The 25,924-nt window shown below is 43.6% G+C and overlaps 1 protein-coding gene across 2 annotated transcripts in view; it reads right to left on the bottom strand.

The window, feature by feature from the left end:
* Nucleotides 1–495: 495 nt before the first annotated feature.
* The window catches only part of LOC141110458 (B-cell receptor CD22-like), a 44,273-nt gene continuing 18,844 nt past the window's right edge, over nucleotides 496–25,924 (bottom strand). For both annotated transcript variants that reach the window (XM_073601810.1, XM_073601809.1), the window contains exons 5-10: nucleotides 18,846–19,139; nucleotides 16,367–16,630; nucleotides 9,193–9,292; nucleotides 6,440–6,527; nucleotides 3,013–3,099; nucleotides 496–732 (exon numbers count right to left, since the gene is read on the bottom strand). In XM_073601810.1, coding sequence (XP_073457911.1) covers nucleotides 628–732; nucleotides 3,013–3,099; nucleotides 6,440–6,527; nucleotides 9,193–9,292; nucleotides 16,367–16,630; nucleotides 18,846–19,139 — 938 coding nt within the window. In that variant the 3' untranslated portion in view covers nucleotides 496–627. The remainder of the gene's footprint in view (nucleotides 733–3,012; nucleotides 3,100–6,439; nucleotides 6,528–9,192; nucleotides 9,293–16,366; nucleotides 16,631–18,845; nucleotides 19,140–25,924) is intronic.

Below are 25,924 nucleotides of genomic sequence, written 5' to 3'. Positions count from 1 at the left end.
CCATAAAACTATCCCATATTTTGTAGACGCTATAACTTTTGCACAAACCAATCTTTTTTTGGTAAAAAAAAAAAAAAGCGCATATTACGCTTATTGCGATTTTTTTAAACGAAAAATATGTAGAAGAATACATATCGACCTAAACTGAGGAAAAAAGTATTTTTTTTATATATTTTGGGGGGATATTCATTACAGCAAAAAAGTAACAAATATTGCGTTTTTTTCAAAATTGTCACTCTTTTTTTGTTTATAGCGCAAAAAATAAAAACCGCAGAGGTGATCAAATACCACCAAAAGAAAGCTCTATTTGCGGGAAAAAAAGGACGTCAATTTTTTTTGGGAGCAACGTCGCACGACCGTGCAATTGTCAGTTAAAGCGACGCAGTGCCGAATCGACAAAAAGTGCTCTGGTCAGGAAGAGGGGTAAAATCTTCCGGGGGTGAAGCGCTTAAGAAAACTTTGCTCCTTTGAAAATGAATTTGAATGCAGCTTAACTTGTTATAAAGGTTCTATTTATTCAGTGCAACATTTTATAGAAATACATTATTTACATATTTATTGTAGAGTCATTTGTTAAAAAAAAAAAAATTACAACAGACAAATAAATTATTAAAAATGATCTTTTTTTCACTTTTTTTTCTGTAGACTTCTGAATGGGATGACCTCTTCATACTCTGAATAGGATGGCGATGTGTGAAATGGTGGCTTGTTCGTTGTTTGGGTATTTTGTGGCTAGAAGTAATGACACAGTGTGAATTATTTGAAGGGGGAAGAAAAAAAATTAGCAAAAAAATAAATAAATAAATAAATATATATATATATATATATATATATATATATATATATATATATATATATATATATATAATAATTGCGACACAAGTCATATTATAATTGAATGTTATTAAAAAGGGACATTTCCTTTTCAAACTGCAGCTCTGTAATAGTCTATAAAATGCAATATGGCAACCCGGAGGTGTTCTGTACCCAGACGGTATACAGAACGCCCCCCCCAGAAATGTCATTTCCTGCTTGTGTGATTGGCTGTCCGATTTTCCCAGAAGTCTGCACCAACATGCAAATTCAATTTTGTGCATCCCCTGCAACAAAAATTGCATTTTTGTTGAGAGATTCCCTAAGTAAATCATGTCTAAACTGATGCACCCTCTGTCACTTTCCTCATTCGAGCCCTGCAGGTGCAGCAGCTAATTGATCATTGCAATACCATTCCCATACAGATTCATTCTGAACATGGACACAAACACACAGCTATTCCCCCAGAATAATAAAAGGTAGGAATCTCCAACAAAGTTTCTTACAATCCTTGTAATGCAGGGATTTTTTTTTTCTCTCAACAAAAGTGGAGTTACTCTTTAAATTAAAACAAATAAAATAATTGCGGCAGGAGAAGATGAGACATGTATGATTTATACATACATTCATTTCACATAACAATCATCATCAATTTAGTGATTCATTGCTGACAGGTCTGAGATAGAAAAACATAGAAATAAATATGGCATCTTCTGTTCCTATGTGAATGGGATGTGGAAATTCTTCTAAGGTAGAATGGATAACATTACATTGATGGTCAGTGTAGAATGGATTCCATTATATTGGTGGTCAGTGTAGAATGGATTCCATTACATTGGTGGTCAGTGTAGAATGGATTCCATTACATTGGTGGTCAGTGTAGTAGGGATTCCATTACATTGGTGGTCAGTGTAGAAGGGATTGCATTACATTGGTGGTCAGTGTAGAAGGGATTGCATTACATTGGTGGTCAGTTTAGAAGGGACAGACGCTATATCTTTTGCCCAAACCAATCAATATATGCTTATTGGGATTTTTGTTTTACCAAAAATATGTAGCAGAATACATATTGGCCTAAATTTATGAAGAAATTAGATTTTTTTTTTACATTACGTTTTTCTTAGATACGTATTATAGCAGAAAGTCAAAAATAGTTTTTTTTTTTTCAAAATTGTCGCTCTTTTTTCGTTTATAGCGCAAAAAAAAAAAAAACGCACAGGTGATCAAATACCACCAATAGAAAGTTCTAATTGTGGGGAAAAAAGGACGATCATTTTATTTGGGTACAGCGTCGCACGACCGCGCAATTGTCAGTTAAAGTAACGGAGTGCCGTATCGCAAACAAAAAAATCACCTGGTCGTTAAGGAGGAAAATATTCCGGGGCGGAAGTGGTTGGTGTCACTTTAATGGCAAATTGTCCCCAACCCAGGACTATTATAATAAACATCTCGGATTAAAGTACTTGCATATAAATATGATAGGGCTGTTGTCATTGAAAAATTTTTTTACACTTAATGCCCTGAAAACCTTTTTTCCAGATGTCCTCCGTTCCCTGTCCTCCGTTCCCTGTCCTCTGTTCCCTGTCCTCGGCCCTGACGCCAACCAAGTAGGCACTGACCACAGAGGCGGCTCTCTAATTAGGCAAATTAGGCGGTCACCTAAGGCCTCGCACTCACAGGGGCCTCGTGGCCGCTAATTTACCTGTTCTCAATCACTGAAGTTGACGCCGGCGCCTCCGCCTACCCCCACTGGGACTCTGTGGCCCAGGAGCTGACAGGCAAATCGGATACTGCCCCCTGAGGAATAGCGGCCTCATCACGGAGCGTCCCAGTCCGTGGGGCCTCATTTGTAAGTTTTGCCCAAGGCCTCACAATGTCTAGAGCCACCTCTGATTGACCAGTAATATCTGCAGTAACACTATGTGGAAATGGTGTGGGGCCTCTCCAGACCCTGCCAGGACCTTGGCTTACATCAGGGCCGGGGAACAGGGAGCAGTTCCATGGATCTGGAGTTGAAAGACTCCGTAGCTTTAGAGGGAATTCAACATAAAAGATCTGCCTCAGCACACCAAGGGCAAACAAATAAAGCTTACGTGAGTTATTTACCTAGACATGTTCCTTTAAATAGGCATGGGTTAGTGACAGGGTCTCTTTAAACAATATAACTACAAGATTTGCTGCTGTTAGGAAGTTTGTTACCTGGAGTTGTTCATAGTCCGGACATCTGTTGTCTGTCTGCAATGCTGCATAAGGACTTTCAACGACAGGTTTTGGATTATGGGGCACCTAGAAATTTTAAGGCAATTATTATTAGACTGCAAAGGTGTCATTTTAGTCATTTGGCTCAAGATTCTAAGTATATGCAACAGTACAGGAGGTTGCTCAGTGACATACGAAAAGCAAACAGCAAAGGGTGCCAACTAAGCGTAGTACTAAAAATACATAAAAAAAAAAAAAAAAAAGACCTGTCTAAAGGCCCGTACACACGATCCGACTTTTTGACAACAAACATGCAAATTAGCTGTTTTAAGGCAACATCCCACTATGTGTACGCTCCATCGGACAAACTTTTTCAGTTTTCATTGGACTTTTGTTGGCTGTGTGAACGGACAAACTTTCCGGCAACAAAAGTCCGATGGAGCAAAGTCCGATCGTGTGTACACAAAGCCATCGGACTTTTGTACAGACTACAGTTTCTGCCCGCGGGAATGTTTCCAGCGCGATCCCATCGCGCTGGTTCTCGGCGGCAGGGTACTGTACATCTCACGCTGGCTGCAATAGGAAAAACACATTTTCCTATTGCAGCCAGCGCGAGAGGGAATTCCCCTCCAAGGTCATACCGGGCCCTTAGGTCTGGTATGAATTTTAAGGGGAACCCCCTACGCTGAAAAAACGGCGTGGGGGTCCCCCACAAAATCCATACCAGACCCTTATCCGAGCACGCAGCCCGGCCGGTCAGGAAAGGGGGTAGGGACGAGCGAGCGCCCCCTCCCTCCTGAACCGTACCAGGGCACGTGCCCTTAACATGGGGGGTGGGTGCTTTGGGGTGGGTGCATTCTGTGGCCCCCCCACCCCAAAGCACCTTGTCCCCATGTTGATGAGGACAAGGGCCTCTTCCCGACAACCCTGGCTGTTGGTTGTCGGGGTCTGCGGGCGGAGGACTTATCGGAATCCAGGAGCCCCCTTTAATAAGGGGGCCCCCAGATCCAAGCCCCTCACCCTATGTGAATGAGCCAGGCTGCGTGCTCAGATAAGGGTCTGGTATGGATTTTGGGGGGACCCCCACGCTGTTTTTTCGGCGTAGGGGGTTCCCCTTAAAATCCATACCAGACCTAAGGGCCTGGTATGCCCCTGGAGGGGAACCCATGCTGTTTTTTTATTTAAAATTTGGCATGGAGTTCCCCCTCATGATTCATACCAAACACAGTGCCTGGTATTGGCGGGGATCCAAGTCGGATCCCCACACCAGTGTGAACCCGGCTCGCAAGGTGTCAATCTCGCCGGTAAAAGGGGCAAGATTGACACAATATCAGACAACAATACAGAAGTTGACCAAAGGGTGGCGGTAAAGAGCTGAAAAACCACGTGATTTGGTGAAAGTTGGCTGAAAAAGTATTGCCGTGTGCATGCAATACAAGTTTTTGGCCAACGCCCTTTGTACAAAAGTCAACGGAAAGTTTGTACAAAGTCCGATCATGTGTATGAGGCTTTAGGCCGACCATACACGGAGCAAATTTCTTTCCTGCAACCAATTCCCGCATCAACACAGAGAGCGTTAGCAGGGGAGTAATGCCCTGTACACGCGACCGGTTTTACCGTCAGAACAAACACTGAAGGTTTTTCCGACGGAATTCCGCTCAAGCTGTCTTGCATACACACGGTCACACCAAATTCCGACCATCCAGAACGCAGTGACGTACAACACTTACGACGAGACTAGAAAACGGAGGTTCAATAGCCAGTAGCCAATAGCTTCCGTCTCGTACTTGCTTCAGAGCATGCGTCGTTTTTGGTACATCGGAACAACATACAGACCAGCGGTTTTCCCGATAGGAATTGGGTCTGTTGGAAAAATTTAGAACGTGTTCTCTTTCTAGGTCCGTTACAATTTTCGACGTAAAAAGTCCAATGGGGCATACACACGATCGGAATATACGATGAAAAGCTCCCGTCGGACTTTTTCTATCGGACATTCCGCTCTTGTGTACGCGGCATTATTCCTGCCGGGCCATTGTCTTCTCCGGGGGAAAACAGTGATTAGCGCTTGCGGCTATAGCAACCGCTTGCGAAAAATCACAAGAGAATCCGGCAGGCTGGTTGTACCCGAGTTGATCGATCGATCAATTTGGTACATTTAGCCCATTAATGGTTCGAACCTTGGCCAGTTCCTGCTAAATATGCATGGCCAGCCTTAGGAAAGATTTCCCTCTCTTTGAAAACATCTCCTCTCACTTCCTGTTGTGACTACAGGACAAGAATTAAAGAGAAATATCCCTAATGAGACACAGATAACAAGAAGGAGGCATTTATCCATTACCTACTCTGCTCAAAATTTAAAAAAAATGTAAAAAATTTTGGACATTAGCTATACTTTCTAGACAACCATCATTTACAGAATTCTACTTTTAAAGCCGTAGTAAAGTCCACTTTGTGATTTTTACCTACAGGCTATCCTATAATAAGGCTTACCTGTAGGCAGGGGTGTCGCTAGGGGGTGGCTTTTGGGGCTATAGCCCCGAATCTGGGGTCAATAGCCCCGAGTCTCTGCAGGGGTCCCCAAAGAGGAGGGAAGGCTCTCTGGGGACCCTTATGTAAGTGGGGGGCTCTCTGGGGACCCGAAAGCAAGGGAGAGGCTCTCTGGGGACCCTGATTTTAAGGCAGAGGCTCTCTAAAGACCCAGATTTAAGGGGGGGGGGCTCTCTGGGGACCCTAATGTAAGGGGGGCTCTCTGGGAACCCTGATGTAAATGGGGGGCCCTCTGGGTACCCCGATGAAAGGGGGAGGCTCTCTGAGGACTCTGATGTAAGGAGGAGGCTCTCTGGGGACCCTGATGTAAGGGGGCTCTCTGGGGACCCTGATGTAAGAGGGGGTTCTCTGGGGACCCTGATGTAAGTGGGGGGGCTCTCTGGGGATATATATACACACACACACGTATATTACTGTATATACATGTGTATGCCCGCCCAAGTGTATGACTTTCTTTACTACGCTGCTATGGGCTCTAGCCTCAGATCTTTTGTAGACCTAGCAACACCCCTGCCTGTAGGTTAAATGAATATCTCCTGAATGTGCACCATTTAGGAGATATTCGCTCTTTTGGCGGCCGGTGACGTCAGCGGTGCATGTGCTCCGAAGGAAGGACCTACCTGTGCCGTTCTTCAGAGCGATGTGCCATGACCAGTGAAGTCATAGCGGCTCGGCCATTCAAGCTACCAGAGCCCTTGAATCGGGAGAAAGACTGGGTAAAGATGGAAGCCCTGTCGGCAGTGACGGCGCGTCGCTGAAGGGCTTTGTCCTAAGGTAAGTATTTCATAATGTGCTAGCAAAATGCATACTAGCAAATTATGCCAAAAATGGAAACCAAAAATTGCAAAAAGTAATAATTATTTAAAACACAAATGCTGACCATAACATTCATATAAACATTGGTGCGTCTGGAGGCTTCTTCAGTTGCTGGATTTGGTGGATTTGGTGGCCTTGAAGCTCTTTTTCTCCTGTGAAAAGAAATTAGATTTTGCATTCAATATAATACAGATAAGTGCAAATCTTGTGCAAACTGTGTGCAAAACTGGTTAGCATGGCTTTGGTTAAGACATCATTGGTTACTGCACTGGTGGGGTGCGTTGCCTATGTAGAAGAAAGCAACAAGTGCAGCGGAATTCCCTTCACAGCATCACATAGTCAACTTTCCTTTGATCCCTCAAAAGGTGTAGAAGTGACTGTGAGTTGCTGATGTCATAGCTCACACTGAGCTGCGGGTCCTCCCCCCATGTGACATCACTAGTGCTCAGTGATTGGCCCTGCACTGTAATAAGGCTCTATCATACCTGGAAGTACCTCTGAACGGCTGAACAGAGCAGCAGGAGAGCAAAGGAAAGGTGAGTTTGTGCTGCAGGGAGTGAGGGCATCAAAGTGAACCTGCTGCCCTGACCTGCATGGGTAAAATAGACTGAAAAAACTTTACCCACGCTCAACTGGTTTGTTTCCACAATAAATTGCTGAGGGCCGGTGCTCATGGCTGGAGTGTGTACTCCAAAGGCATCAATCCATGAAGAAAAGTAGCCAGCAACCCGGTACATTCCAAGTTCCGAATACTTTATTAGGCTACATTTAAAAGTGGCACAATACACCCAACATGATTTGGGCCATGCAGCCTTCTTCAAAGCATCTTTGAAGAAGGCTGCATTTTTTTTTTTTACTTATCTATCTTACCTTTTATTTTTTATTTTTACACTGTTTAAAAAAAAAAAAATCGTGTCACTTTTTTTTTCTATTACAAGGAATGTAAACATCCCTTGTAAAGCATGACAAGTCCTCCTAAATATGAGATCTGGGGGGTCAAAAAGAACTCAGATCTCATATTTACACTAAAATGCAATAAAAAAAATATATATATCGGCATGCATGTTAAAATATCAATAGTGGTTGTCACACTGATCCAGTGGTGGTGGTTTCTATGGCTCCTTTCAGATGGGCGTTCCAATCAGGTCCGCTTGTCGGTTTTTCAGGCGGACCCGAACGGAAGGTCCATTCATCCCTATGGACAGGCAGGTGTAAACATTAAAGTGTCACTAAACCCACATCATAAAAAACTATCAATAAATGGTGTATTACATGCGGCTCATACTCACTCAGTCACTATGAGATTAGTTTTCTTTATTCTGCAAAAAATCTGGTTGATCCTGCTGCTCTCTATCTCCCCCTCCTGTTCATGTCCCCAATGCAGTTGGGAATTTTGCAGTGCAGTGTTGGCAGCTCTGCACATGCTCAGTTTTCAGTGAGTTTCTATGCTGAGCATTCCCTCCCTATCACATCGGAGCAGCCCATGTGACTATAGAGTCACACATGTGGGTGTATACACAATGACAGCCCACCCCCTCCCTCCTCCTCCATGCCCACTAACCAGCTAAGCGCAACGGGGGCGGGATATTACATGTAGATTGATGGAGGCTTCACCTCACCGTTAATCTAAGATACAGGCTGAACAGGCGTAACGCAGCCTGTGATTGACAGAAATCCACCCACACCATGTTATTTCCACAAAATAATAAAGATTTGATATTAAATATATATTTGTATCAGTATGACAATTTAAAACAGTTCATTGATGTTATTTATTTATATTTTACTCTGTATTTCAAATGCTTTTTTATTTTTATTTTGAACATGCGACCAGCAGCAGAGCAGTAGAAGCTCCTCCTGCTTATGTTTCCCTGCAGACAGGCTGGGAGAGAACCGGGTCATGTCATAGCTGTATATCATTTAGCAAAAGAAAAAAAGAAAAATAATTACAGTGCCGTCATCCACATACAGAAATAGAAGGGACAATGTACATTAAACAGTGTGTGTTTGGTATCACTTTAAGCTCTATATCCTGTATATTTGCCCTTTTCCTATGGCCATGCAAGCACAGTACAGGGGTCATTTAGCTCCCACCATCCCTAGCCGCATATACTCATGTTTCCATGCCTCTTGGCTGCCAAATTTACTTTTTGGAGCCACCATGGGACTATAGACTCCTTCCGCGCTCCCATATGACAGTTTGGGGCCAATCATATTGCAAACAGATTGTGACATGGGAGAGGAGGAGAGAATGCTCGCCCGTATTTAGACGTTCCATTCATGTCACTTCTTTCCTGGCAGCTAAATGGAGGGTCTGAGCTACAAAGAAAACATAACTCGCATAGCTCCCAACTGTCCCTGATTTCGAGGGACTGTCCCTCAGCTAGAATAAAGTCCCTCTGTCTTTCCTCCTCATTTGTCCCTCATTTTGGTCTGATCTGTATAATTGTATATAAAAAGCACTTCTTATCTTTCAAAAAGTGCTTCCCAGTGCTAAACCTTTTATCCAATTTCTAAATCGCTGCATTTGGAAATTCCAAAAGCCAATATAGAGAAATAGGAGTGGCAAAAAAGCACTAGTTCAACCAACCAATCTTTCTTTTTTTTTTTTTTTTTTACAATTCATTCACCTTTAAGGGGGTGTGGCAGGGGGCGTGTCCTATGCCTACATACTTTTGCTAATAGGTGTCCCTCATTCACATCTTGGAATGTTGTGAGGTTGCATAGGTATTATGCTGCAGAGGTTAGAGTTGGATAAACTATTTACTTTTACCTTTGAAATAGTACAATAGTCATTTACCATACCATAGTACTTACCTATACCATACCACAATGACTACTGCCAGTATTATGAGCAACACCACCATAACAACTGCTGCCACCACTGCTTTGCTGTTTAAAGACTCGCAGTCCACACCTAAGTAAAAAGAAACGGAGCTTTAATGCACATTTGACCAAAACTGACACATTCTGGTTATTAATATTAGTGGGACAACAATCAAAACTAAACGGGATGTAAGTGTAAATCTGTAAAATATTGATCAAGATGGCAATAAAAAGATGGCAGGTTACAGCTCGCTCAACTAGGCCAACTCCATAGCAAACATTACCAACCAGATTGGGTTGCCATAGAGGCCCAAGCAAGTTCCCCACTTGCAATGGATCTTGTCCTTTGGGTCTCGCCGAAACATTGCAGGGCTATTCTGAGCCCAACGCCCTCCCATTCACTACAGGTGTGGGACACAAGCTGCAGGAGATGGCCTCTGCACTCATCGCATATCCAAGTAGCTCCCCATTTCGGCAACCCTCTACCGGGTATGCAACCGGGCAGGTACGGTTGGTGGCTGAATAAGGGAATGTACCATATAGGTGATTATTTTGATCACAGAGGCATACATCCCTCCTCATATTTCACGGGAAGCCTGGGGATGACCCCCCCGCTGAGAGCTTCCACTTGCAACAAGTTGAGCACTTTCTCCAATCCCTACAGAAAGGCAGCTCTGATGCGGCAGTCCGTACTGTGTCTGGTGCATGCCGGATGCTGCTCTGCGGTGGAGAATCTCACTATTATATGAACTGCCCATCACCACTAATGACAGATTACCCTACCAGGTGGTGTGGGGAAGGGATCTGTCCATAACCCCTGAGGCGGAAGACTGGCGTAAATGGAGCACGCGGATTCATAAAGGCATTCTGAATGTAGCCTTGCTAGAAGCAGGCTATACAGTCCATGCCAGATGGTGCTTGGTGCCGGAGCGTTTGTCAAAAATGTATCCAGGCACCTCAGCCGTATGCTTCAGTGTTGTGGTCAAATAGGCACACCATTACATATGTGGTGGGCGTGCCCTGAGGTTCGCCGTTTTTGGATAAGGGTTCACTCACTTATTTTCCCGGTCACGATGGTCAATATCCTTAAAGAAGCGAGTGTAGCCTTAATAAGCAAGCCTGTTGAAAATATCCCTCGGCATACCCAGACCCTAATTTATTTTATGTTCTTAGCGGCTAAAATCGCTATAGCAACAGCATGGAAAATCTCTGTCATAGGTATGGCCTTGATGAAACGGAAACTTACGTGGATCATGTTGTATGAAAAGGTAGTGAGTATCTTACGAGATAAGCAACCAACCTTTGACAACACTTGGTCTCCTTGGCTGGATTATTTGCAGGTCCCATGAGACTGAAGCCGATAATGACTGGAGGATCTCCGGACGGACTCACTTCTTTCCTCTTTCTTTCTTTACCATTTCCATTGCTCCTCTGATCCCAACCGATCTAGGAATCTAGGAATTAAGTTCTAACTGCTCTCCCACCCCCCCCCCTTTTTTTCTTCTCTTTGCTCTCTCTTTTTCGATGCGAGTGCCTGGTGGTCGCGATCACCGCCAGGCTCCTGTGATCACTCGGGATACACCTAGAACCGGGATCTGTGTGTGTTAACACAGTTTCCGGTTCTCTGAGGGGAGAACAGACAGATCATCCATTCTTAACAGAGTATGAACAGCGATCTGTCATCTCCCCTGCACAGTCCCCTCCCCCCTTCAGTTAGAACACACACTAGGGAACACGGTTAACCCCTTGATCGCCCCCTAGAGTTATTCCCTTCACTGCCAGTGACATTTTTACAGTAATCAATGGATTTTCATAGCACTGATCGCTTTATAAATGACGATGATCCCAAAAATGTGCCAAAAGTGTCTGATGTGTCCGCCATAATGTCGCAGTCCCGATAAAAATCGCAGATCGCCGCCATTACTAGTAAAAAAAAATTAATAATAAAAATGCCATAAAACTATCCCCTATTTTGTAGACGCTATAACTTACGCTTATTGCCATTTTTTTTACCAAAAATATGTAGAAGAATACGTATCGGCCGAAACTGAGGAAAAAAATAGTTTTTTTATATATTTTTGGTGGATATTTATTATACCAAAAAGTAAAAAATATTGCGTTTTTTTTAAAATTGTTGTTCTTTTTTTGTTTATAGCGTAAAAAATACAAACTGCAGAGATGATCGAATACCACCAAAAGAAAGCTCTATTTGTGGGAAAAAAAGGATGTCAATTTTGTTTGGGCCCAACATCGCACGACCACGCAATTGTCAGTTAAAGCGACGCAGTGCCGAATAGCAAAAAGTGCTCTGGTCAGGAAGGGGGTAAAATCTTCCGGGGCTGAAGCGGTTAAGAAAGGCCTGGATTCTTTCCTAAATGTACATAATGTAACTGGTTACTGACATTTATAGGTAAAGTTGATCCAGGGAAAATCCGATTGCTTCTCAGGAAGGAATTTTTTTCCCCTGCTGTAGCAAATTGAATCCTGCTTTGCTGGGCTTTTTTTCGCCTTCCTCTGGATCAACTGTGGGTATAGGATTGGGTATATGGGATTGTATGATACATATTTTTTTTTTTTATGGTTGAACTAGATGGACTTGTGTCTTTTTCCAACCTGACTAACTATGTAACTATGCTGGAGAAGGCTCGGTAATTAACAACAGAAGTTCCCGGTCAACTACTGGTCCACTTTCTCCCTTCCTATTGGCCAGCAAGTCTGCCCATTGCAAGAAACCTGGCTTGGGAAGCAGCCCCTGCCCTGCCTTATGGACCTGGCACCATCGTGCCATAGATTCACTTTAATATATACAGTAGTATTCAATGTGGGTAGTGTAAGGGAGGGTTAGCACCCTAGAACTAGGGATTTCATTTTAGAACAATGGGGGGGGGGGGGGGGGGCAGTGTTAATTTCGTCGACTAAAACATTTTAGTCGACTAAATTAATATTATTTTAGTTGACTAAAATACGACTAAAACAACTGAGATGACTAAAATACGACTAAAACTAAAATGCCATTTTAGTCAAAAGACTAATGCCCCGTACACACGGTCGGACTTTGTTCGGACATTCCGACAACAAAATCCTAGGATTTTTTCCGACGGATGTTGGCTCAAACTTGTCTTGCATACACACGGTCACACAAAGTTGTCGGAAAATCCGATCGTTTTTAAACGCGGTGACGTAAAACACGTACGTCGGGACTATAAATGGGGCAGTGGCCAATAGCTTTCATCTCTTTATTTATTCTGAGCATGCGTGGCACTTTGTGCGTCGGATTTGTGTACACACGATCGGAATTTCCGACAACGGATTTTGTTGTCGGAAAATTTTATCTCCTGCTCTCCAACTTTGTGTGTCAGAAAATCCGATGGAAAATGTCCGATGGAGCCCACACACGGTCGGAATTTCCGACAACACGATCCGATCGGACATTTTCCATCGGAAAATCCGACCGTGTGTACGGGGCATAAGACTAAAACTAAATTGAAATTTGACTTCAAAATGAACACTGGTCTGTGGTGCATGTTTATACCCCAATACCATAATAAATAACATATGAGATTTTTCACTCCAGCAGTATATAATGAGTTTGGAAATTGTAGAGAAATGTCAACTAATGCCTTACAATTTAATTACACCCATTCAATTTTAGACGACTAAAATGAGTTTTAGTCGACTAAAATGTACTGGAGATTTAGTCGACTAAATATGACTAAAACTAAAACAACTGCACTAAAATGGGACTAAAACTAAAATGCCACTTTAGTCCTAAAACTAAATCGAAATTTGCTGCCAAAATTAACACTGTGGGGGGGACATTTAGCAATATTGTCGTATTCATTGCGACCATTAGTTCTGTCGCAGTGTGAAATTATTTAATGGCAATACGTGACTTTTATACTTCTTCCATCCCAGAATCAGTCACATTTAAAACTTTTGTGACACAAAAACATTCTCTTGCAGCAATCATATGAAATTGCTACTGCTGTTGCGACAATTCTTTTCTCCAGCACTGATAAGCATTTCATTTTTTAAATAGAGTTGATCTCAGAGCTGTCCACTAGAGGGAGACAAATGAATAAAGATGGGACTTCAAATGGAAACATTGTGACAGTTCTATAGAATCACATGTATCAGAGGGGAGAGGAGCATTCAGACCACGCTGGAAGAAGCCAGATATTGAACATTTTGAAGAAGGGTGAAGAATGCCAAGGAAGGAATATGAAGACACCGAGGGACACAACAAGAAGAGGAGCTCAATTACATTCTTAACCACTTCAGCTCCAGAAGATTTACCCTGCGTTACTTTAACCACTTAAGGACCGAGCCTCTTTTTTTGATGATTTGTTTACAAGTTAAAAAGTGTTTTTTTGCTAGAAAATTACTTAGAACATTATACATTTTTTTTTCCTAACACCCTAGAGAATAAAATGGCGGTCGTTGCAATACTTTCTGTCACACCATATTTGCGCAGCGGTCTTACAAGCGCACTTTTTTTGGAAAAAAATACACTTTTTTTGAATTAAGAAATAAGACAACAGTAAAGTTAGCCCAATTTTTTTTATATTGTGAAAGATAATGTTACGCCGAGTAAATTGATACCCAACATGTCACACTTCAAAATTGCGCCCGCTCGTGGAATGGCGTTAAACGTTTACCCTTAAAAATCTCCATAGGTGACGTTTAAAAAAATTCTACAGGTTGCGTGTTTTGAGTTACAGAGAAGGTCTAGGGCGAGAATTATTGCTCTCGCTCTACCGATCGTGGTGATACCTCACATGTGTGGTTTGAACACTGTTTTATGCGGGCGCTACTCACGCATGCGAGCTCGTCCTATTTATTTTATGTTTTATTTTTTATTTTTATACTGTTTTTTTTTAAAAAGCATGACAGGACCTCTTAAATATGAGATCTGGGGTCAAAAAGACCTCAGATCTCATATTTATACTAAAATGCAATAAAAAAAAATTTTTAAAAATTGTCATTTAAAAAAACAAAAATGGCCCTTTAAGAGCTATGGGCGGAAGCGACAAAAAAAATCCAAAGGGGTATATTGATTGGTTTGCGCAAAAGTTATAGCGTCTATAAACTATGTAATATATTTATGGAATTTTTATTTATTTATTTATTTTCTCTAGTAATGGCGGAAATCAGCGACTTTTAGAAGGACTGCGATATTGCGGCGAACAAATCGGACACTAAGTGACACTTTTGACACTTTTTTGGGGACCAGTGACACTAATACAGTGATCAGTGCTAAATAATATGCGCTGTTACTGTACTAATGAAACTGGCTGGGAAGGGGTTAACATCAGGGGCCATCAAAGGGGTAACTGTGTGCCTAGCTGGTGTTTTACTACTGTGTGGGAGGTGCTTTGACTAGAGGAGGGCATAGATCCGTGTCTCTGCTTTGCAGGAACACAGGATCAATGCCTTCCTTACTGAAAGAACGGCTATCAGCTTTGTTTACATAAGTAGATCACCGTTCTGCCTGTGTACTGAACAATCAGTGGGTGTCAGAGGACATTGGGTCCATGGGACCCGCTGATCAGCTCCCGCCGGTGGCGCACACTCACGCCCAATACCGGGAAGTGCAGGATCATGTATATAGATGTGATTCTGCGCAGCGCGGCCGCCTTGTAGCAGTAGAAATTGCTATGGGACGGTCAGCAAATGGTTAAGGGGGGGTAAATCTTTTGGAGGTCAAGTGGTTAAAAGTGTACACATGTACATGAAGCCAACGTATTTCAGGTCGAATGGACTCCCTCCTTCTTCAGGGCTGTTGCTGCATGCTATTGGATGGGAATGATTCCTAAAATGATATATTGATTATGAGGTTTTGGAAGGCAGAATGGCAGAGTGCTTACTAGGGATGTGGAGTCAGTTTATAATGCGTCGGCTTGATGTGCATGTTTACACTTTTAATAAACGTCTTATGAACCGTACATCAAAGTTGCAGTTTATTGGACACTGGGCGCTCCTTCTACCCTACCCAGGTCCTTTTGCTGAAATGACCATAAGGCTGTATGGGAAAGGTAGCAGCCCGAGCCCCAAAGAGGGTCCACCACCACCATCCATCATTGGGCACAACCAACTGGAAGAAGGGATTTCTTCCTTTTTGCCCATACAATCACCCACCCATGACCATCAACGGATCCCATCAGTCCAGCACAAACCTGATTCTTTATGGAGGAAGGGGGGAGGAGGACACAACAGGGAGTGGGGCAGAGGAGTTGTGATGAGAACAGGCCAAAATGACAAGAGAGGAGCGAAAAATGCGGGGAAAGGTAGAGGTTTTATGTCCATGTGATGAGGAGAAAAAAGATGAGCAACTAAATCTCAGGCATTACTCTGTTAGCTTTGTGCAACAGTAAGAAGTACTCAGAGGCTCTTCTAACATTTGGGTCTGATTAGCAGGGACTTCATTTTCAAGAAGGAGGTCTACAGCTGTAGTTATTAGGCTATTTTCTTTTCTCATTTGGAATCCCCTCGCAAATTACGCTCTATTCACATGAAGGGTCCCATCAGGTCCGACCCTCCATTCACCCCTATGGACCGGTGGGTGTAAACCAGGGGTCTCAAACTGGTGGCCCTCCAGCTGTTGCGAAACCACAAGTCCCACCATGCCCCTGCCTGTGGTAGTCATGCTTGTAACTGTAATCGCCTTGCAATGCCCTCATGGGACTTGTAGTTTCGCAACAGATGGAGGGCCTCCAGTTTGAGACCCTGATTTGTGTCCGTTTACACCCGCCTACCTCCAATCCGATTCGGTCCATTAAAAGAAACGGAAGGGGATCCATCCTCTTCTGTCTAGGTGGATCAGATCGGAGGTAGTTGGACGTAAATTAGGATTCATCCTCCTCCGTCTTGGACAATCAGATGGTGGTCCGGTGTAAAAAGAACAGCAGAGTACGCCTACACCGGGGTAGAGCACAGGCGCCGCTCATCCGCCCATTAGAGCTCTGATCAGCAGACAGATCCTCTTCTGATCTAATTGGAGTCCACCCTGTGTGAAAGAAAGGGGCCTTATTGCAACACACAGAAGGATGCATGGATAAAAATTGGAGTAGCTGTGATTTGTCTATGCCCAGTAGTCAGAGAGGCAATGTCCTCTAAATAGTTGTTAATACGATCATAAATCCCCCTCCCCGCCCATTATGCTTACAAATTAGTATGATTGGCTCAGATTTGGTCTCCCCGATATCGTTACTGGCCACACAATAATACTGTCCGGTCTGGTCTTCCTTCATTCCATCGATGTGAAGGACCTGAATCGCGTGTCTGAAGAGGATGGTCTGATTGTTCTTGTACCAGGTATAATTGGTAATATTTGGGTTTCCATAACCCTGACAACTCAGTACAGGCTTTTCACCTTTCCTCACATGACCGGTCTTGTGGGTGCTTTGGACGGACACCATTTTTGGAGGATCTAGAGAAAACAAAGTAGAAGCTGATTTTATTAGAGCAGATTTAAATCTACCTGGATTTTTGCTCAAGCACTGTGTATAATAAAACAATTTCCTTCTTATGAATTGCAGGGTTCTTGTGTCTTTTAACCTTTGTTGTGACAAGAGTGGACCATGCCTTGGCAATGTGTGGAGGCTCAGCTGCTTGTAGTCTCAACCAGGAGCCCTTGTGTTAGAGGGATACCTCAGGAGCACAACTGGAAGACCATGACCTTCAACACAGGAGTTTCTTTGCAAGGTGCCCAGTCGTTATTGTAGAGAAATTTGCATATTTAAAGCCTAATGCCCCGTACACACGGTCGGATTTTCCGATCGAAAATGTGTGATAGGACCTTGCTGTCGGAAATTCCGACCGTGTGTGGGCTCCATCACACATTTTCCATCGGATTTTCCGACACACAAAGTTTGAGAGCAGGCTATAAAATTTTCCGACAACAAAATCCGTTGTCGGAAATTCAGATCTTGTGTACACAAATCCGACGCACAAAGTGCCACGCATGCTCAGAATAAATTAAGAGATGAAAGCTATTGGCCACTGCCCCGTTTATAGTCCCGACGTACGTGTTTTACGTCACCGCGTTTAGAACGATCGGATTTTCCGACAACTTTGTGTGACCGTGTGTATGCAAGACAAGTTTGGGCCAACATCCGTCTGAAAAAATCCTAGGATTTTGTTGTCGGAATGTCCGAACAATGTCCGACCGTGTGTACAGGGCATAAGGGTTTGACTTACTAAAATTGGAGAGTGCAAAATCTGGTGCAGCAGCTGTGCATGGTAGCCAATCAGCTTCTAACTTCAGCTTGTTCAATTAAGCTTTGAAGTGGAGTTCCACCCCCCAAAAAAAAAAAAAAAAATAATAATTATTGTGATTAAAAAAATAAAAAAAAAACATTTGGAGAAATTTTTTTTTTTTTTTACTCACCTCTAAATGCCTGTTGCTAGGGGGTCCCTCGTAGTCTGCCTCCTTCTGTGCCTGGCCTCCTGACGTCACTTCCCTCGGCGCAGGAGGGGAGATCAGCTCTGCCCCCTCCCTCTTGTCAATCATCTGGGACACATTACAGGTCCCAGATGATTGAGCAGCCAATCATGGCGTGCGGCGCCGCTCGCGCATGCGCAGTGGGTGCCCGGCAGTAATGCCACAGCCGGGTGCCCACAGTTGCAATGCCGGCGCCGCCGAACGGAGGGGGAGATGAGCGGGGCTTCTATCCCCCGCATCCCTGGACCCTGGGACAGGTAAGTGTCCAATTATTAAAAGTCAGCAGCTGCAGTATTTGTAGCTGCTGACTTTAATTTTTTTTTTTATAATGGGAACTCCACTTTAACTAAAAAAGAAAACTAGAAGCTGATTGGTTTCTAAGCAGAACTGCACCAGATTTTACACTCTCCAGTCTCCAGTCTTACTAAATCAACCCCTAAATTTACTCAAATTTGAATGAATGAAAGGTCCACCTCCAAGAGTGCCAGCTACACTATATTGTCAAAAGTATTGGGACGCCTGCCTTTACACAAACATGAAGCTGTTATAGCTGCAAAGGGTGGGCCAACTCAATATTGAACCCTACGGACTACTGCCCCGTACACACGATCGGACATTGATCGGACATTCCGACAACAAAATCCTAGGATTTTTTCCTATGGATGTTGGCTCAAACTTGTCTTGCATACACACGGTCACACAAAGTTGTCGGAAAATCCGATCGTTCTGAACGCGGTGACGTAAAACACGTACGTCGGGACTATAAACGGGGCAGTGGCCAATAGCTTTCATCTCTTTATTTATTCTGAGCATGCGTGGCACTTTGTCCGTCGGATTTGTGTACACACGATCGGAATTTCCGACAACGGATTTTGTTGTCGGAAAATTTTATATCCTGCTCTCCAACTTTGTGTGTCAGAAAATCCGATGGAAAATGTCCGATGGAGCCCACACACGGTCGGAATTTTGGACAACACGATCCGATCGGACATTTTCCATAGAAAAATCCGACCGTGTGTACGGGGCATAAGACTGGGATGCCGTTAAAGTTCATGTGCGTGTAAAGGCATGTGTCCCAATACTTTTGACAATGTAGCGTAGCTGGCACTCTTGGAGGTTCATATATTGCTAAGTAGCTTTTTGTTGGCTTATGTTATATGACATTTAAATAACTCTTCTGCAATATTTTAATGTTACTCACACAATATGTTTAGCATCTGTCGTGTTTCTGTTTTTTGTTTGTTAGGATACTCTGCAAAACATTTCAGGGTCTTCCCGTTGTCTACTGACTCTGCTTTGTAGGTTAGTTTTGAGACGGTTTCCCACACTCCATCTCCCAACTCTCTGTGATGCGTTTTGGCAGGCAGGCTCTTGAAGTTCCATGTGAGTGTTGGTGGGTTGGCAGGACAGGTGTGTTTGGCATGACAAGTGAAGACATAGGTATTTCCTTCTATCGGTTTACCAGGACCAGATAATATAATGGGTTCTGGGATGTCTGTACAAGATATAAACAGGGAAAGATGGGAGCAAGTATAATACTTCTATTATGTTAGCATGTGGAACCGATACGAGGGAGGAAAGACAGAAAGAGGAGAAAGGGAGAGACTGAAGAAGGACGAATTGGAGGAAACAAATAAATACAAAGGAAAGAGACTAAAACCACAGCTCTGTAAAGATTTTTCAAGCATTAATGCCAACTTCAGGCTCCCCATCCCCATAAGCGCCCCACCCCTCCCATGCTGTTGGTTGAGCTGTATACCATATATCCTATATTGCCAAAAGTATTGGGACACCTGCCTTTACACGCACATGAACTTTAATGGCATCCCAGTCTTAGTCCGTAGGGTTCAATATTGAGTTGGCCCACCCTTTGCAGCTATAACAGCTTCAACTCTTCTAGGAAGGCTGTCCACAAGGTTTAGGAGTGTGTCTGTGGGAATGACCATTCTTCCAGAAGCGTATTTGTGAGGAAAGGCACTAATATGGACGTGAAGGCCTGGCTCAAAGTCTCCGCTCTAATTCATCCCAAAGGTGTTCTACCGGGTTGAGGTCAGGACTCTGTGCAGGCCAGTCAAGTTCCCCCACCCCAAACTCACCATCCATGTCTTTATGGACCTTGCTTTGTGCGCTGGTGCGCAGTCATGTTGGAACAGGAAGGGGCCATCCCCAAACTGTTCCCACAAAGTTGGGAGCATGAAATTGTCCAAAATGTCTTGGTATGCTGACGCTTTAAGAGTTCCCTTCACTGGAACTAAGGGGCCAATCCAACCCCTGAAAAACAACCCCCCACCATAAATCCCCCCTCCACCAAATGATTTGGAGTGGAGGGATGGCCCAATACTTTTGGCAATATAGTGTGGATGAGTGAGTTTGGGGTGGAGGAACTTGACTGGCCTGCACAGAGTCCTGACCTCAACCCGATAGAACACCTTTGGGATGAATTAGAGTGGAGACTGCGAGCCAGGCCTTCTAATCCACATCAGTGCCTGACCTCACAAATGCCCTTCTGGAAGAATGGTCAAACATTCCCATAGACACACTCCTAAACCTTGTGGACGGCCTTCCCAGAAGAGTTGAAGCTGTTATAGCTGCAAAGGGTGGGCCAACCCAATATTGAACCCTACAGACTAAGACTGGGATGCCTTTAAAGTTCATGTGCATGTATAGGCAGGTGTCCCAATACTTTTGACAATGCAGTTGGGCTTTAAAGTGGTTGTAAACTCTCCCCAACAACTTTGTCCCATGTAAATCAGCATAAAAAACCCTAATGAACACTGCTTGTAGATATCTCCTTATTTGCTTAGTATTGTTGTAATCCTTTTTGTTCTTTGGAATGACTTCACTGAGCATGCCCAGATCTCCCCTAATTTACAGCACGCTCTGTGTACTTGTCTGTCTATTATCAGATCTTCCTACAGCACAACACTGAAATCCCACGAGACTGCATAATCATTCAGATCTTCCTACTACACCCCATGTGACCATGTGACATCACATGCAGTGTAAACTTGGGCATCGGACAGGATTACTGCAGCCTTATCAGCTGAAGCTGATAAGACTGACACAGGCAAACACTAGATAATAGGCACAAGTAAATACTATGAAATAAAACAAGTCAACTATGAGCAGTGAAACACGGTTGCCATGGAAACGTTGGATTGAGAAGGAGGCTTGATTAACAGTACAGGAAGTGCTCAATGTAAGGGCGGAAATACACTCTACTGTGGACTCAGAAAACAATACTTAAGATGGCGCTGCCTTACCCCTGGAAACAAGTTTTTTAAACTCTCAACTGTCCCTGATTTCGAAGGACTGTCCCTGATTTGGAACAAGGTCCCTCTGTCCCTCTTTCCACCTCATTTGTCCCTGTATAGTTGTATATAAAATGCACTTTTTAACTTTCAAAAAGTGATTTCCAGTGCTAAACGTCTCATCCAATTTCTAAATTGCTGCTTTAGAAAATTTTTAAAGCCAATATAAAGGAATAGTGGTAAAAAAAAGTTCTGGATTTAATTAATCTTTTTTTTTTTTTTGGTTAATTCTCCTTTAAGGGGGTGTGGCAGGGGGTGTGTCTTATGCCTACATACATTTGCTAGTAGGTGTTCCTCATTCCCATTGCTTTAAAAAAAGTAATATGTGATTTGGGCTGGATTACAGTGGCTATAGTTTGATAATTACTTATTATAATGGACTTAATGAAAAGCAGCATCAGAGTGGGAGAGTTTACTTCCTCTTTAAAGCAGTTTAAATAAGCCACAAACATCAAAACATTATTTAGGTAATGTGATAAATGTAAACAAGTGTTTTAGCTACTACAATTTTAAAATACTGGTGATGTTTTGCTAGCCCAAGAAAAATGAAATAGGTTGCTATTATGGTAGCAATGGGGTTGATTTACTAAAACTGGAGAGTGCAGAATCTGGTGCAGCTCTGCAGAGAAACCAATCGGCTTCCAGATTTTATTGTCATAGCTTAAAGAGGAGTTCCCATTTAAAAAAAAAAAAAAAATTAAAAGTCAGCAACTGCAAATACTGCAGCTGCTGACTTTTAATTGTACACTTACCTGTCCCAGGGTCCAGCGATGCGGGGGGATCGAAGCCCCGCTCGTCTCCCCCTTCGTTCGGCGGCGCCGGCATTGCAACTGTGGGCGCCGGGCTGTGGCTTCACAGCAGTACACCCACTCCGCATGCACGAGCGGCGCCGGGCGCCGTGATTGGCCGCTCAGTCATCTGGGACCTATAATGGGTCCCAGATGATTGACAGGAGGGAGGGAGCAGAGCTGAGCTCATCCTGTGCCGAGGGGAAGTGATGTCACCAGCCCAGGCACTGGAAGAGGCAGACTACGAGGGACCCCCTAGCAACAGGCATTTAGAGGTGAGTAAAAAAAAAAAATTCCAAATGTTTTTTTTTTTTATTTATTTTTTTTTGGAACACCACTTTAATTGAACAAGCTGAAGTTAGAAGCTGATTGGCTACCATGCATAGCTGCACCAGATTTTGCACTCTCCAGTTCTAATAAAACAACCCCACTGACTTATACTGAATTATATTTCTAATACAGAAAATGTAACTTATGAGGATTTAAATATGGGAGCTATCAACACTGACTTGCATTGTGGCAGGCTCTGAGGCCATCATTCCTATCCTGACTTCACAACCCAGCAAATAACGAGAACTGGAGGAAGTATGCCTCATGGGAAATCTGATTTTTTTTTTACACTTCACTGGCTGCATGCTTGTTCCAGGTCAGCCACTCACTAGGTATTTAAATGCCATATTGGAGGTTGCTGCCCTTTCCCCTTCACCATATAAATTCTCAAATCTATCCACACAATGGCAAACTGCCATTGCTTTCTGAAAATGCTGTTTCCTGGCTGTCGATCCAGTTTCTCTGATATCAATATCTTTTTATATCACTGACATGGAACATGGAGTTTCCCTCCCTCTGGGCGCCCGCCCCCATTATTTTTTTGCTTTTTTATCTTATAATTACCTTTATCTTCTGTCATCTGGCCAGTCCTGTCTTGAAGGTTCCTCTCCCAGTGGTGGGCACTCATCGATTTAGAGAGCAACATTGACATCGTCAAATTCTCTACATCGGGGGGTCTCCAAACTAAACAAAAGGGTCATTTGTTTGTCCTTCAGACTTTAGGGTGGCCGGACTGTGGCCAGCAGGAGTGGGAATTTTCCTGGCCTCGGTGGGAGTAAACATCACATTTGGTATTAGGTGGAGGAATAGCATAGCTCCCAACCGTCCCTGATTTCGAGGGCCTGATTTGGAGCAATGTCCCTCTTTCCCCCCTCATTTTTCCTCATTTTGGTCTGATCCATTTAAAATGCACTTTTTATCTTTCAAAAAGTGTTTCCCAGTGCTAAACCTTTCATCTGATTTCTAAATTGCTGCATTTGTACATTTTAAAAAAGCCAATATTAAGGAATAGTAGTGGTAAAAAAAAGCCCTTGTGGATTTAATTAATCTTTTTTTGGGGTTATTCTCCTTTAAAAGGGTGTGGCAGGGGGCGTGTCCTATGCCTACATACATTTGTTAGTAGGTGTCCCTCATTCCCATCTCTAAATGTTGGGAGGAATGGAATAGTATCCCTTCCTTGGCATCACTGGGAGGAATAGTGCCCCGTTGTTGGTGTCAGTAGGAGAAATGGTAATGTTTCATATTCCCATCGCACACGTTCAGGGTATAAGCTATAAAGGTTTGGGTGCTGCAGCAACAACCAGCTGGATACTGGTTCAAGACACAACGTAGATCTTTACCAGCACACCAAGGATATTTACCAGCACACCAAGGATCAGCACAAGGTGGCGTCCAGACGCCACCTTGTGCTGATCCTTGGTGTGCTGGCAAATATCTACATAATAGGAGAAATGGTGCCCCATTGCCACTGTCAGTTGGCAGAATAGTGTCTCATATCAGTAGGAGGAATAGTGCTCCAAGGGCCGGATAAAGGCAAGCAAAGGGCCACATCTGGCCCCCCCGGCCACAGTTTGAAGACCACCGTTCTACATCATCATACTTACCCCCGGGGGATGCTGAGCTGTCAGTGCCCACACAGCTGGTCCAGTGATTCGCTCTTCCCTCTCTTCTCTATGCAGGGCTTCTCGGACAGACCAAAGTGATTTACTGTTCAAGCGTTGACCAATCAGAGTCACTCAGGTCCATTCCAGATGAGAAGTGAGAGAGGGAGGGAGATGAGTGGCTGGTGGACCAGCGGCACTTACAGCTCAGCATCCCCGGAGGTAAATAGAGCGAGGACTGGGGAGGGTGTACAGCAAAAGTTTACCTTCTCATTTTTTCTATAAAGGTGAACCAACACTTTAAGCTTTAATCCAACTTAACCACTTCCTGACTGCCCACTGCAGATATCCTGTGCGAGATCACGTATCTAGTACAAGATCTGACAATTCCTGGTCTAGGGCGCAAACGCGCGCCACCGGCAACCCACTCCCACTGTGATCACTCACAAAGGGAGCCCAGGGGTGGGACTCCATGTCCGCCGGCACCCGCCGGTTGTACCGTACACAGCCAGAACAGCAATCTGCCTATGTAAACATGGCAGATTGCTGTTCTGTTAGCAGGGGAGCATAGCTCTCAACTGTCCCTGATTTCGAAGGACTGTCCCTGATTTGGAACAAGGTCCCTCTGTCCCTCTTTCCACCTCATTTGTCCCTCATTTTGGTCTGATCTATATAGTTGTATATAAAATGCACTTTTTATCTTTCAAAAAGTGATTTCCAGTGCTAAACGTCTCATCCAATTTCTAAATTGCTGCATTTGTAAATTTTTAAAGCCAATATAAAGGAATAGTAGTGGTAAAAAAAAGCACTTCTGAATTTAATTAAACTTTTGTTTTTGGTTAATTCTCCTTTAAGGGGGTGTGGCAGGGGGTGTGTCTTATGCCTACATACATTTGCTAGTAGGTGTTCCTCATTCCCATCTCAAAATGTTGGGAGGTGTGGGGGAGGTATTGATTGTAGTGTATTTAGGTTTTGTGCTGCCCTAGGCCTGACTAAACTCGTGTACCCGCTAATTTAAATATGACCCACCCCTTCCTGTCAAGGCCACACCCCTTGCTGTTTAAGACATGCCCTGAAATTTTTGAGTGGGGACACTAGTCACTAGTTCTGAGGGCCTGGGGGGGCAATGGATTCCCTTAATTTGCATAGATTTCCTCTCACTTCCTGTTTGGCTATGGGGCAGGAAGTGAAGGGAAATAGCTGCAATGGGACAGGGGTGATAAAAAATAAACTGACAGGGGTTATAACCCTTTTTTACTCTATCCAAAATTTAAAAAAAAAAAAAGCGTTGCCTATAGTTCTACTTTAAGCACAAATTTCTGATAATTTTATGGAGAGGACTAAGAATATAAAACCATGCCAATGGTGCAGCAGAAAATATAGCACAGTGAGGAAGGTTTGGGGTCCAGGATGATAGGACAGTCAAAATTAGAAGTGGCGCCCCCCCCCCCCACAGTTGCGGAATGCCGGCTGCCCTCATACCGGAAGCAGTGCGGCAGCTTTATAGGGGCGTTAGACTAATTTGCCTCTCAGTTCAGTATGCCCCATAAGACTGGCGCTACACTAACAGTGTAGCTCAAGCCAGCGGGGACTCTTTCCGTGCTGCCCCCCCCTGCAAAGTGCTGCCCTAGGCCTGGGCCTTGTCGGCCTAGGCCAGGATAAAGCGTTGGGTATTGATCCTGTGTTCCTGCAAATCAGGAACAATGGATCAATTCCTTCCCATTGTAAAAGCACCTCCTGCACAGTGAGAAAGCACACAGTTAACCCTTTGATCGCCCCTGATGTTAACACCTTTCCCAGTCAGTGTCATTAGTACAGTGACAGTGTATATTTTTTTTTAGTACTGATCACTGTATTGGTGTCACTGGTCCCCAAAAAGTGTCCAAAGTGTCACTTCGTTTTCGATTTGTCCGCCGCAATATCGCAGTCCCGCTATAAGCCACTGATTGCTACCATTGCTTTAAAAAAACGTTTTAAATAAATAAATAAAACTATCCCATAGTTTGTAGACGCTATAACTTTTGCGCAAATCAATCAATATACACTTATTGGGATTTTTTTCTTTTACCAAAAACATGTAGCAAAATACATATTGGCCTAAATTAATCAAGAAATTAGATTTTTTTTTTTCAATTTTTTTATTGCATATGTTTTATACCCTGTTTCCCCGAAAATAAGACCTAGCATGATTGTCGGTGATGGCTGCAATATAAGCCCTACCCCCCAAATTAGCCCTACTCTGTTTCCCCA

The sequence above is a fragment of the Aquarana catesbeiana genome, linkage group LG10 (genome assembly GCF_042186555.1).
Source record: "Aquarana catesbeiana isolate 2022-GZ linkage group LG10, ASM4218655v1, whole genome shotgun sequence".
Classification (NCBI taxonomy): domain Eukaryota; kingdom Metazoa; phylum Chordata; class Amphibia; order Anura; family Ranidae; genus Aquarana; species Aquarana catesbeiana.
The sequence above is the reverse complement of the archived record's forward strand: the minus strand, read 5'-3'. Positions and strand labels throughout refer to the sequence as shown.